Raw genomic sequence first — 15,344 nt, forward strand, 5'->3', positions numbered from 1 at the left:
GTATTAGGGTTTAGTGTTTTTTTTTTATTCTCGTCTCTGCTGTGTTGTAATTTTGGATTTATATAATGTACGAATGACAGTGTATAATGCATTCTTTCTTATATGTAATGTATGGTTGATATCATATAATGAAAATAAATTCTGATATGCTTTTATATATGTATAGTGTTCGTTATACTGTTTCAAATCAAGGCATATCGCTTTTCTACGGTTTTATTCGACGGTTTGAGACGGACATTGACGTGCTTCGTGCATTCGTAGGTGGTTTGGAAGAACTTGTTAATTCTCTTCAAGCTGGAACTCCTCCAACGTCGGCCTTTGAAAAGAGGCGCATGATTGAAGAGTTTTATGGAATGCCAAGGCCTGAAGTAGTAGAGGTCCATCCTCCGGATGTTGTAAAGACCAAGGGTCATGCTAGCAGCTCCGCGAGCCAACTGATTTCAAAGAGAGAGAAGGCTGTAAAGGAGGCTAGTAGGCCTCTTAGACGTTGTAAGGCGTGCGATGAGTTGGGACATCACGACTATAGAAACTGTCCAATGCTTAAAGAGATGGCGAAGGAGAAAGAGTTTAGTAAAGGCAAGAGGAAAGCTTGATGTGTTTTGTACCTAAAAGGGGTAAAAGGAGTCTAATGGATGTGATTAAGAAGGAAATAGTATCTAAAGGGGTAAAAGTAGTTTAATGCTACCATATATATATATATATATATATAGGGGTGCACTATGGTGCCACCATAGATAGGATAACACCATACCACCAATATAGTCCGTTAGATCTCATCTATGGACGGCTAGGATTAAGTTTCGTGAAAAAATACGGATTTGCAGTCTACTGTATTAGATATTGCAGTCTACTGCATTAGATATTGCAGTCGTGGTAAACTGCAATATTGTTGTGGTAAGACTGCAATATTCAATGAACAGCACTGCAATCTGGTAACGTAAAATTAGAAATTTCCTATTTTACCCCTCCGTGTTTTTACACGTAGAAGCATGACAAGCACACGATTTTCAGGTCCAATGGCCTAAAATGGTGGTATGGTGTTACAATAAAGAGGGTTGTCATCCTAGTACATCCCTATATATATATATATATATATATATATATATATATATATATATATAATATAGAGTCCTATTAACCACAACTCCACTCTTAAAGACCGAACTAGAGACCGAATCTTGACCACATAATCTTGAATTTGATGGAATAGATTAGATAATCAAAGGTTAATTTTCGCACTTCATTATATACTCAATTTACTACAACTCGGGGGCATTTTTGTAATTTCATAATTAGGGTAAAATTTCAAAAATTTACTACATTTCCTCTCACGCGTTTTTCGCCGCGATTTTTTCTCTCCTCTCAAAACTTCTCTCAGAAGATAGTTCATCTTCATCTTCCATCGATCATCGATCATCGCCGGCAATATACTCGGAAAACTTCACCGAAAACTGCTACCGGCAATAAGTTCAACATTTAATCGGTAGATTAAGTTGCAAAATGGTCGATACTCGGAAAACTTCTACCAAAACTTCTGGACGCCACATTTCCGATGAAGGTAATACACTTTGAAGCTTTGAAAACTTCTTACACTTAATTTAATTCATCTAATTCCTAACCTAGATTCTTATTTTCGTCAAAATAGCATTGAAATATAGACGCAAGCCGACAAAATCAGAGAATCAAAAAGTCAAGTCGGAAGCCGGATGAAGTTGCTGCGAAAAAAATTACAGATCCAGAAGGTAAAACCTAGAATTAAATCGGTAAAATGAAAAATAAATTATAACAATGAGGTAACATATGATCTGTTGGATGCTTGTTGATAGAGGATCTGTTCATTAGTATTCGAACATGAAGTTTCATCAGAGAATGTAGGATTAAACTTAACTGTTTTAGGTAAATCTTCTTTGAATGAGTTTAAGATTTTAGAATAAAAATTAACTGCTGCATTGTTTGATGTTTTTGAAATAAGAATTGGTTGTAACTGAGATTGAGCTTGTTGTTATTTGATTTTGTTGCTTATCATTGTTCTTGATCATGAACCAGTTGGGGGTTTGGAGTGAATTGCTTGAATCTAAGTTATATAATGAAGTTAATTGTGTATTTAATGAATAATATAGTATTCTTTGTGAACTATCTGTAATTGGGAAGATATGTTAACATTGATTATGTATTCATTATATAGGAGGTAAAACTTGCTTGTAATGAAGTGATAGACATTAAATATGAATTATCTATTTACTGTGTTGAATGGGTTTAGGGTATTAGGATTAAACTCAGCTACTTTGTTGTTTGCACATTTAAATGACCTATATGTTCTATTAGTTGAAGTAGTAAATTGGTAAGGTGAAGTAATAAATTGATATAATGAAGTAATCTATCTACTAAATGAAGTTATCATGTAAAAGGCTTAGAAATAATTCTGTGTCAGAAAGTAAAAAGTGAAATTTAAGCTATATAATGAAGTTAATTGTGTATTTAATGAAGTAACATAGTGTTCATTGAGAACTATCTGTAATTGTTGATGATATGTATATTTATTCTGTAATATTGTGTATAGGTGAAAGTTCCTTACAAAAGAAGAAGAATGCGAGTATTTCTTTGCAAATCCTCTCAAACTACTTAGGCAATTACTTCATTCATACACTTTATTACTTCATTTATGTTCCATTTTACTTCATTCATACACTTTATTACTTCATTCATACAAACTGTGCCATATGCAGATGACAAGAAAATGAAAGCTCTAGAAAAGAGTATTACACCAACAGAAAAACTACAAGGTTTAGTTCATAAACTCACATTATATTTTGATTTAATACAACATGTCATTTTATCCATTGACTAAAATAGTCCTCTCTTTTTTTTTCCAAAAATGTTGAAAATGAAAAATGTAGCTGTTGGTGATAATACTTCAAAACAACATGCTAATGAAGAATCTGAAGTCAATGATGAATTGCATACAAAGAAAAAACATGACAAGTATCCAGCAGATCGCGAAGGAGATAAAAACAGAGGTATATCAAATTAATGTTGGATTTTTGTTTCATATTTAATATCTCATTTGATGTTTTATTTAAATTCCTATAATAGAATTGTGTAATACCATATTGAAGTACTATAGTGCTCTTTTTTTTTTACAGAAATGTTGAGGATGAAGAAATTTTCTGGTGGTAATAGCTCTTCAAAGCAGCCTGCTACTCAAAATCTAGATAAAACAAATCAAGCATCAGGTTTGCAGCATATGTAAACAAGTTTTAATTATTCAATAAAAAATAATAATATAGGTGACTAACATAGATAAACTGACATGTTTTAATGAAGTTAATGATGAATTGAGAACAAAGAAAAGACATGACAAGCAGCCTGTAGAAGAAGCTCAAAACAGAGGTACTACCCTTATGTGTGTTTCACTTCCTTGTATCTGGAATTTCTTTACTCGACATTGATTATATTGTAGTGCAGAAAGAGCATTTAAAAATGTGCATTATTGGCATCTCTTTTGACATCATTATTGGGTAGTAATGAACTATATTCAATAAATATGAACTAACTTAAGTATGTTATGAAGTATTTTTGACATGTTATTGAATTAGCTTAATGATACAATAAATTTTAGTGTTAAACCTTAAGCGGTAGTAATGAACTATATTTAATAAATAATGAACCAAATGACAGTCAGTAACGAAGTAAATATCACATTTTATTGAAATATAATGTTAACTTACTTCATTAAGTCATGCGATTGCTTCATTACATTAGTTTATTACTTCATTTAGTCATGCTATTACTTCATTCAGTAATGCAATTTAGTGTCAAATATGATGTTAACTTTTAAACATTTTATATCATTATCATTATTAATTATAAACATATGTTAGGTATGAAGAGGATAAGAGGAACTGAGCAAGAACATACTTCACCTACTGGGGAAGATGTAAACAGAAAGATAGTAAAGAAAGCGTCAAAAAATGTTGATAAAGTTGCTTCAAAGAAGGGCACAGGAGTTTCTGACAGAGTTCTGTGTCTTAAAAGAGGTCCGACAAAGTTTGTTGAAGCAATAAAATCTCTGAATGAGGAACAACAAAAGGCAGTAGAAGATATGGGTTTCGGGAGTCTTCTTCATTTCAATTTGACCTTTATTCCAGCAAAGCTTGCATATGAGATACTAGATAATTTTGATATAGATACATGCGGAGTAAAGTTCAGACGAGGAATACTACATATCGGCGATGATGATGTCCATGCCACGCTTGGTTTACCAAATGGTCATTTGAAATTTGAAAGGAATGGACATCAAAAGTTGGACAAATTCATCAAAGAGATTGCTGAATCTTGTAACCGAGCTAGAAAAAATATGGATCCTGATATGTTTATGGAAAAAATGTTAAGTGATGTTGAAGGTGGGGAAATGTTCAGGAAGATTTTCTTGATTTTATTCGACACAATCTTGATTAACCCCTCTGGAGACGGATACTTGACAACACAGATTGAAGAGGTAATCGATGACATTGATAATGTCAAAGATTATAATTGGTGCGGTTATGTGATTGATTCTCTCCTTCATGCCCACAAGGGTTTGGGCTAAAGACAAGAGCAAACCATTCACTGGGCCAGTTTCATTTCTGGTGGTAAGTAATTAAAATATATTGCCTTGAATTAATCTGTTTTAAATATGAAGTATTATTTAGAAGTGATGAACTAATGCTAAGTTTCATTTTGTAGCCATGTTATGTTGATAGGATTGTTCTTCAATCACGGCTCGTCACAAGAACATTCCCAACAATCAAGGGCTGGACAAGCAAACTGCTAAACAAAAGACAGAAAATGGAGCTTGAGCCTGGGCCATTTGGAAGAGGCATTAAGGAGGGTATTTTCAATCCTCAAAGAAGCAATCTGTTTGAATTGGGTGGAAAGCATGACATTGCCAGCTTATCTTGCATAAAAGGAAGTGATATCTCTGCTGCTGCAAAACGTAGAAAGCACTTTTTCAAAGTTATGGGAATTGCAGCTGATGCACTAAGTGAACTTATGAAGAATATAGAAGAAGATGCAGAAGATGTCAAGAAAGATGCCTGCTCTAAAGTTGCAGCCAATTGCTCATTGAAAATGATGGGCGTGCAACAGATGGGACAAGAAGAAGACGGCATTGAAATCCAAAACATGTCTCAAGCAATGTCTCAAGCAATGCAAGATGACGACGTTGATGATCCAGAATTTATCGCTGCAGTTGAGAAAGTAATGAAGGTGGCAGAGCTAAGAAAAAAGATGGGAAACTGAAGGTCCTTCGTTTGATTTAGGATTTGAGGTTGGAGGAAGGAACGTAAGTGGATGAATGGCTTCTTGGTTGAAAACTTGGATGTTGTAGTATGGGAACTTTGTTTTGTTGTGTTGTAATTCATATAAACAATGGGATGTAACTAACTGACTTATTTTGTTTTGTATTTGGGGATGAACTAAACTTATTTTGATGTAAAATATGAAATGGTTTTTGTAACTAACATGTTCTATTTAGGCAATGGAGAACAATTGTTCATTGGGTTTTGTTTGTATTGTTGTTTATAATTGACAGGTTGATAATACACCGTCAAGGGACATATATACTGGGAACTATATCTTCGACGCTGTACAATTCATGCCCGTAGATGATGTGAATAAGGTAAAATTTTACCTTGCTTTTTATTAAGTCTGTTTGAAGTAATATTTCTGTATAATGAAGTAATTATCGTACTGAATGAACTATTTTTTACCTTGTCCTTTATTAACTCTGTTTGAAGTAATATTTCGATATAATGAAGTAAATGTCATACTGAATGAACTATTTTTTATATAATACTACTGGCAGGATCTTAATGTACAAATGCCAGATCTTACATCGCCATCAAACTTCAGTGTTGATGCATGCCTTATGGATAACTTAAAAGCTAATATAATGGAGAAGGTAAAATCTGAATTTTCAGAAGCATACATCTCAAATAATGAAATAGTTTGTCTTTGAAATAAATAATTTTCTAAATCAATACCAGGATTTGAATACATTATGTGTTGTTCAACATGGATCAAATGTGAGATTTGCATATAGATTGCATATACATTACGTAGAAGATGTTATGTTATTTAATGAAGATTGCATATAGAAGATTGCATAGTAATCCAGTTCATTATGAATTAACTATCTTAATTAATGAAGTATTTTGTTATGTTATTCTACTTCCATAATCTTAGTATACAAATGGCAGATATTACACAGCCATCAAAGTTCAGTGTTACCTTGCCTTTTATTTTCTCTATTTGAAGTAATATTTCAGTATTGTGAAGTAAATGTCGTACTGAATGAACTATTTACTACCTTACCTTTTATTAACTCTGTTTGAAGTAATATTTCAATATAATGAAGTAACTGTCGTACTGAATGAACTATTTTTTACCTTGCATTTTAATAACTCTGTTTGAAGTAATATTTCAGTATGATGAAGTAACTGTCATACTGTATGAACTGTTTTTTATATAAATCTAAATTACATGATTAAAAATCTTTATCACCCAACTACACACAACAAATGTCAAACCTAACAAGCACCGAATACTTTTTACTTCATTATATTTATAATTTGGTTCATTATGTAGAAGATCCAGTTCATTATTAATTAACTATCTTATTTAATGAAGTATTTTGTTATGCAATTCTACTTCCAGGATCTTAGTATACAAATGGTAGATGTTACATAGCAATCAACGTTCAGTGTTGATGCTGGACATATGGAAAACTTAAGAGTTAATCTAACGGAGAAGGTAAAATAACAATTTGAGAAGTATACATCTTAAATAATGAAGTATCTTGTCCCTGAAATAGATCATTTTCTGAACCACTACCAGAATTTGAATACACCGTGTGTTGATGAGCATAGATCCAATGCGAGATTTCATAAAGATGATGGAACCAAGGTACAAATCTAATTTACATAATTAAAAATATTTATTCCCCTACTACACACAACATAAAAGCATTGAAATGATCCTTTGCTTTTATTGATATATGTTTATGATTGTCATACTCAAACAGCAGTGCATACTTTGTACTTCATTATATTTACAATTTAGTTCATTATGTAGAATATTAATGTGGATGCGGAAATTCAGTCAGTGTTGAATGCTTATAAGGATATAGACATGGATGATGATTTCATGAAAAGTTGTTTGGTTGGTAAGCCAGTGTCAGACACTGAGCTCATTGTTTACAACGCCAACAAGGTAAGCTTGTGCAAAGTCATAGATAATTTGAAGTTTGTTCTTTATATGATGAAGCTATAATAATTGATTTATTTATTGCAAACAATAGATCAAAACTTTGAAGGAACATATAGATGTACGTACTAGAAATGAGAAAACTGTGTCTCATGCGTTGAGATCTCCATTCAATGAACGAGCAGTTAAGATTACAAACAAGCTCAGTAAAGATGAAAAAGAATCATATTACTGGATTCTTACAACACATAAAACAGAAGAGTATGATTTCTAAATTGCTTTCTAACATTGTATCGCATTATTTTTACTAGTATGTGAAATTCTAACATATATTAAAAAATATACAGACTTGAACTTGTTTATGACGATGACGTTGTAAAAGTTACAAAGATGGAAATGTGTTCCTTGATACCTAGGAAATTAATTGTGGTTGGCGTTATAAATGCATGGGCTTCCTACCTCAACAATATGGAAGAATTCCGATCACTGTACTCATCAAGACGACTATTTTTCACCACTTATCCTTGTGTAAGTAAAAATTATTTAAATTAAATAATATTAATTGTTGTGAAAATCCTAACTATGTTATTATACAGTTGTATACGATTGTTACAAAGCCTCAAAACATGGATGTCAGCAAAATCATTGCAAACTTCTGCAGCAACTTGGACAGAGAGGTGAAGGAAATACCGTATTTCAAATGGGAACATGTGGACACGGTACAAGCATCATTCTGAAGTATCTTAATTTTTTATAAAGTAGTAATTTGAAAAAATGAAGTTAAAGCTATACTGTATAAACCTATGAAGTAGTTAATTGCCAAAATGAAGTAATAAAACTTAAAAGTGAAGTAATAGACTCTAAATATGAACTATCTATTTATTGTTTTGTATTCAGCTGCTGTGTTGTTTCATATTCTTCAGATATTTAACAATACTTCATTCTCCCAGTTTTTAACTTCATTCAAGTAATCTTTTACTTCATTACATAGGTCTTTTTCCCCATATGTGCGAATGAGCATTATTATTTATTATGGTATTTGCTTTTGCTTCAAAAGAAATGGAATTGCTGTACTAGATAACTCTGAAAATGGCGACGACAATGATCTCACAACCAATTATAGTGACATTCCAGAGACGCTGGTTTGTATTCTTCACATATGATTTAATTTTATTACACTTACATATGATACACAACTAAAAATAACATATATTTTATTATACATGCAGAGATCATATTTTTGTCAATTCCTCACCAACATTGGTCTTCACAAACAGTGCAAGACAATATCCAATGCTAAAATACAGAGATTCAAAATGCCATGGAGAACTTCTGAAAATGTTGAAGACTGTGGAGTATTTCTAATGCGCCACATGGAAACATACAAGGGTGAGCGCGAAGGTTGTTGGAACTGTGGTTTAAAAAAATCAAGTTCAGGTGTTCTCCAAAGCTTGAGGGCCAAGTATTGCTCTGCATTGATGTTAGCAAATAACAGCCATACAAGCTTCAAGAACAAACAAGTTACCGAAACATACTATAAGGAGGAAAGCAATAGCCATGTAATAGATGTTGAGAAAATGATTGCAGCATATTTAAAGAAAAAATGAAGATTTTAGCAGATTAAGTTTTGATATATACATAGATCTGTTTTGAGCAATTCAAAATAAAGTACTTTGCTTATTAATGTTGTTCTATATTAGATTTAAATGCTGCATTGGATAATAGATATAGTTCATTGGGTAGTTAATTTGTACAATGAAGTAATAAATTATAATAATGAAGTGAAAATCTATAATAATGAAGTATCAGGCTTTTATTATGAAGTATCTATTTACTGCGTTGTATGGGTTTATGGTTTAAATTTAACTGTTGTGATCAAAGTTCAGTGTTACCTTGCCTTTTATTAACTCTATTTGAAGTAATATTTCAATATTATGAAGTAATTGTCGTAATGAATGAACAAGTTTTACCTTACATTTTATTAACTCTGTTTGAAGTAATATTTCTATATAATGAAGTAAATGTCGTACTGAATGAACTATTTTTTACCTTGCATTTTATTAACTCTGTTTGAGGTAATATTTAAGTATGATGAAGTAACTGTCATACTGTATGAACTGTTTTTTATATAATACTACTAACAGCTGTGTTATTTACTCATATAAATGAACTAAATATTCTATTTAATGATATAATAAACTCATATCAATCAATAAGCTAATGATCTGTTTTCATAAAAAGTTTAAACTAATTCAAATTCAAATTTTAAATGAAATAAGAAACTACGGGTCTGAAGTACTGAACTTAAAAAATGAAGAACAAAACATATACCACTGAAGTAATAAACGACAAAACAGAACTACTGTTAGAGAAAAGAACAACAAGCATCAACATTGTTGTTTCCTCTTTTTCTTCTTCTTCAACTCTTGTATCTTGTCACAATTCCTTGAATCATGCTGACCAATCTCGCCACATTTGCCACATTTCCTTCCAGGCTTCGACAACTCTCTTATTTCTTTCTCAAGTCGTGAAAGACGTCGACCAGAACCCTTGGTGCTGACAACATCAGGTGGATAAACTTCTATTTCAGTAGGGACTTCTGAGCCATAAAAATTCTCAATCATCTGTCTCTTTGCACTTATAGACAATACATTTCCCTCACCAAGTACTTCTTTTTTCCCTTCAGCCATAATATGTCTAAATGCACGAATTTTATCACCATCTCCCTCTATAAGCCGTGCAATATCATAAAAATTTGCATGCATATCACTGTATTCCTGCTTCGTCTCATCCACAGCAATAAATGACTCAATATTATCATCAAAACCAAAATGCACAGGCTTGACAAATTTAGACTTCAACCAGCGTCCTCCATGCAACTCATCAGGGACTAACTTCAATTTTTTGTTTCTCAAGATCCAAAATATGTGACTGCAAACGAGCCCAAGCCTCTCAAACATCTTACAACCACATGCATATGAACCACAAGAAATTGAGTATGAAACTGTCCAGTTCTTTGAGAACCTATCATTCAACACATAAATCTCATTCTCACCAACAGTTGACACTGTCACCATGGTGACATTATCGACTGCTTCCTCAATCTCACTCTGAATTAGTTTGAAACCACTGTCACTATAAATTGTTGATGCATGCTTCTCAAGAGCCGAATTTGTTTTCAAAGTTGGAATTGTGTTAAAATCCAAGTATTCAAGCCTATTATTGTTGCTCCTTTGACCATCCAATGCATTGTTGTAATACATAAGAAATTCAACAAGATTAGATCGAGACTTGGAGTACCTCTTGAAGAATATATTCTGAGATTCAGATATAGATGTGGTCTTTATCGGTGAACTCATTGGAAAATCCCTAAAATATGCAGGAACCTGTAGTTCATCAAGTAATAAAAATACTTCATTTATTGGCTAATATACTTCAGCAGACAGAAAATGTGTTTCCGAAGGAGGATACGTACCCAATATTTTCGTGAGTCAAACATAGAGGTAAACCACTCATTGTCCTTAAGCCCATATTTTTCCATTACATTATTCCAGGATTCTTCAAATTTTTCAGGCTCTATCAACTCAGACCAAACACAACTATTTAACTCCTTTTTCAAATCTTCATTACCAAGTTGACTCTTTGGTAACTTTTCCACAACTTTAAACATGATGTGCCACATGCACCTTCGATGTCTTGTATCAACAAGGACTCTTTCCACAGCAACCTTCATTCCCAAATCCTGATCAGTAATAATCAATTTTGGTGCAGAACCCATGCATTTGACAAAACGTTCAAACAACCATGAGAAAGAATCGGCATTTTCCTTAGATAATAAGCCTGCACCAAATGTTACAGGTCTTCCATGGTTGTCTTTTCCTGTGAACGGTGCAAATATCATGCAGTACCTACATTAAATCAATTCATCAAAAAGATTCAGTAAATGTTATGCAGTACATGAATTATAAGTTAGTTCATTCTGTTAATTAAATGCTTCATCTTGTCCTAGTTTTACTACATTCAACTAAGAATTCTAAATAATTATGCACTCACTTCATTCCAGTAGACTATTATTCATTATTGACAGTTACTAGTACCTAAAGTCAATATTTCATGCATATGCAAGTTGATCACATCAATAATCATTTTACTATAAACAGCATTATAAGTTAGTTCATTTTGTTTGGTAAATACTTCATCTTATCGGAGTTTTACTACATTCAACTAAGAATTCTAAATAATTATGCATTCACTTCATTCCAGTAGACTATTAATTCATTATTGACAGTTACTAGTACCTAAAGTAAATGTTTCATGCATATGCAAGTTGATCACATCAATAATCATTTTACTATAAACAACATACTTCATACCTATTAGTTGAATAGGTTGTGTCAAACGATACTATATCACCGTAGAGATGGAAATTCTTCTTAGCAATGGGATCACACCAGAAAAGACGAGTGAGCCTATCTTTGGAGTTCACCTCAAAATCATAAGTGAATGCCGGACAATTCTCCTTCTTTCGGCTCATTTCATTAAGTATCATCTGTGCATCTGCCCCACGAGTAAATGCTCTCAAGTCGCGCCTATAGTTTCGAACTTCTACAACCGTACACCCAACATAATCCAGCCCACCAAGAACCTCATTCAGCAACTTAAAAGTCAACGTAGGACCTATGTTTGCACTTGCACAATCTAATATAAATTTCTGATGCATTAGATCAATGTTGCGATTCAGCCTCATGAATCGCCTATGGCGTCCCTCAACCATATCATGATTATGTTTTTCTTCAAACTGTTTGACAACATAACCAATTCCCTTAGAAAACTTAATCCCAATTTTAGACTTGCAAAAACACTTCCTAGAAGATCGTCTTCGTTTTGACTGCCCTTGCATTTTATTTTTCTTCTCACCTTCTCTACTACACACAACATATAACCATGTGACAAGATCCCCCTCCTTCTTTGATCCATGTTTACGAGTGTCAAACCCAACATACCGTGCATACTTATTATAGAACTCGGTAGCATCATCAAGTTTAGGAAAAATCTGTCCTACATAGGGCTTTAGTTGGGATGGACAGTCAGGTAGGTATGACACTGATATAAAACATGCAAACTACTGTCAGTGGAAAACTAAAACAAACAATTTATGCCTACAAATTTAGTTCATTATAACAACAGTTTAGTTAATTTAGCTGTTTTATTACTTCATTATAACAACAATTTAGTCGAATTAATGGCATACTTTAATGTGCAAACAACACATCAGTTAAAGATGTTACTTCATTATAATATTTTATTAATTCATTTTAACAGTGATTTACTTCATTATTAATATAGGAATTTAATATTCAATAAGAATAGAAGTTCAGTTTTAATGGATATTACTTCAGGATAACTTAATTTTACTTCATGAAGAGTACAAATCGCATATACACTACAATAATATCAGAATTTAATATTCAATAAGAACAGAAGTTCAGTTTTACTTGTTATTACTTCAGGATAACAAAACTTTACTTCATTATGAGTACAAATCGCATATACACTACAATAATATCAGAATTTAATATTCAATAAGAATAGAAGTTCAGTTTTAATGGATATTACTTCAGGATAACTTAATTTTACTTCATGAAGAGTACAAATCGCATATACACTACAATAATATCAGAATTTAATATTCAATAAGAACAGAAGTTCAGTTTTACTTGTTATTACTTCAGGATAACAAAACTTTACTTCATTATGAGTACAAATCGCATATACACTACAATAATATAAGCATTTAATATTCAACAAGAACAGAAGTTCAGTTTTTAGCTCATATTTCCGACCATTTACTTCATTATTAATATGTCTACACTACAGACATGAAAAACATCGAAAATAACACATTGCTCGATTGAAAAAAGTTACGAACCTTCAACTGTGGTATTATCTAATTCTGGCTCTAAATCTGAATCAGAATCCGTGTCAAAAAGAGATCCTCCTAGATTAGTAAGATCATCCATAATCGATCCAGTTGAAGTAGATCCAGTTGAAGTAGATCCTAATCCGTCTTCAACCTCAGAATTTGTTGATGTAGATCCGAATCGGTCGATATTCTCCATGAGAGTCAGAATATTGCCAAATTGGAGCAAAACACGATGGTGAATCAAAGGCAGTTCGTAATTTAAAGTAGAACGCGATCGTTCGTCGAAGGCAGATTGAAGAAGATTGTAGAAGAACTTGATTGAAGAATTGAACGCGATCGACGAATTGAAGATCGTGGACCGCAGATCGTGAATTGAACGAGAATTGAAAGAGAATTGAAGGAGAATGACGAATTGTGATTGAACGAGAATTGAAGGAGAACGAGAATTGATTCGTCGACGATGTGAAGGAGAACGTAATCAGCAAGTTTTGCATATTTGGATAGTAATTTGTAATTTCCTAAAATACCCCTGAGCATGTTTTAATTGAATAAAATTAAAAATAAATTGTAAATTAATCCTAGCCACAAGATTAAGAAAATGGAAGGCCCTAATTTAGTCTCTAGTTCGGCCCTTAAGAATGGTTCGACATTGATCACAACTCTATATATATATATATATATATATATATATATAGAGGGGTGCGTTAAAATGACAACACTCTTAAAATGACACTGTGACACCACGCTAGACTGCAATATTATATATGCTAGACTGCAATAGTATAAATGCTAGACTGCAATAGATTGCAGTCTAGCCTATTGGATATTGCAGTCGGGAAAAATTGCAGTCTAGTATATTGGATATTGCAGTCCGTGAAAATTTATCCTTGAGCAATTTTTATGATTGCCACATGGCAGCTTATTTTCGTCCACATGTACAAATGATTGGCTAGGAATGGTGGTATGGTGTTACTTTAAGAGATGTTGTCATTTTAACACAATCCTCTATATATATATATATATATAGGGATGTATTCAGGTCAGAACGCTAAGTATAAGTAAAACTCAAAACACTTGCAGTCCATTGGATCTTATGATCTAACGGTTAGATTAATGCCACGTGTCATCTAATGATGTAGAATTTTAGACTAATAATGTAGCTCGGATAATAATGTAACATTTTAGTTTAATAATGTACAGTTTTAGTCTTACAATGTACATTTCTAGTCTAATAATGTACCTCGGCTAATAATGTAGATTTTTAGTATGATAATGTAACTAATCACAACCATCCAATCTAATGATCCAAGGGCTGTAATTAGTGCTGTGTTTTACACTAAGATGTTATAAGGACCCTAACACACCCCTATATATATATATATATATATATATATATATATATAGGTTTGTGTTAAAATGACAACCACCCTTAAAATGACAACGTGACAACGCTTATACAGCAATATTATAAACGCTACACAGCAATATCCAACACGTTAGACAGCAATCTATAGATTGTTGTCTAACATGTTGGATATTGTTGTTCAAGAAAAATTGTTGTTTAAAGGCCAGCATATTCCAAGGTAAATAAGTCATACTAACATGTTACGAAGATTTAACTTCGTTCCAGAATATATTACTTCATTCTAGTAGGTTTTTACTTCATTCCAGTAGGTTTTTACTTCATTCCAGTACGTAAATGTGGTTTCGCCGTCGCGTGTCGTTCTTTCTCTCTACAATATCTATCACCAATGCCATGGCGCTAATAGGGTTTAATAAACACATGGAATAATGTAATAAATTGTTGGAATGAAGTATGTGTAGAAGCATTTGAAGTACAGAATGAAGTAATAAACCTATATAATGAAGTAAAATGGGCTTGTAATGAAGCCGAAAAAATTTTCACAGCAGCACATCTCATCAAAAAACTAGATCTAATGGCCCAGATTTGGTCTCTAGTTCGGTCTTTAAAATTGGTTCGACATTGATCACAATTCTATGTATATATATATATATATATATATATATATATATATATATATATATATATATATATATATCTGTCTCCGAAAAGTATGATTTTGGAATATTTAAACAACATATTACTCATGCGCTCTCCACTAGAGGGAGTACTAATTTCCAATTACTCCCTCCGTCCGAATAGGAGTCCCGTTTT

The 15,344-nt window shown here is 32.5% G+C and overlaps 1 protein-coding gene across 1 annotated transcript; it reads right to left on the reverse strand.

Annotated features, from left to right (window-relative positions):
- Nucleotides 1-9,632: 9,632 nt before the first annotated feature.
- LOC125199385 (protein FAR1-RELATED SEQUENCE 5-like) lies at nt 9,633-13,364 on the reverse strand. Its single transcript, XM_048097411.2, has 4 exons — nt 13,175-13,364; nt 11,619-12,348; nt 10,721-11,153; nt 9,633-10,631 (listed from the first exon to the last, which is right to left on the reverse strand). Exons 1-4 carry the CDS (start codon nt 13,362-13,364, stop codon nt 9,633-9,635), a joined length of 2,352 nt encoding a protein of 783 aa, XP_047953368.2.
- Between the last annotated feature and the right edge of the window lie 1,980 nt (nt 13,365-15,344).

This window comes from Salvia hispanica, chromosome 3, assembly GCF_029641045.1.
Source record: "Salvia hispanica isolate PSC_SH4W2 chromosome 3, Shi_PSC_v1, whole genome shotgun sequence".
Taxonomy (NCBI): Eukaryota; Viridiplantae; Streptophyta; class Magnoliopsida; order Lamiales; family Lamiaceae; genus Salvia; species Salvia hispanica.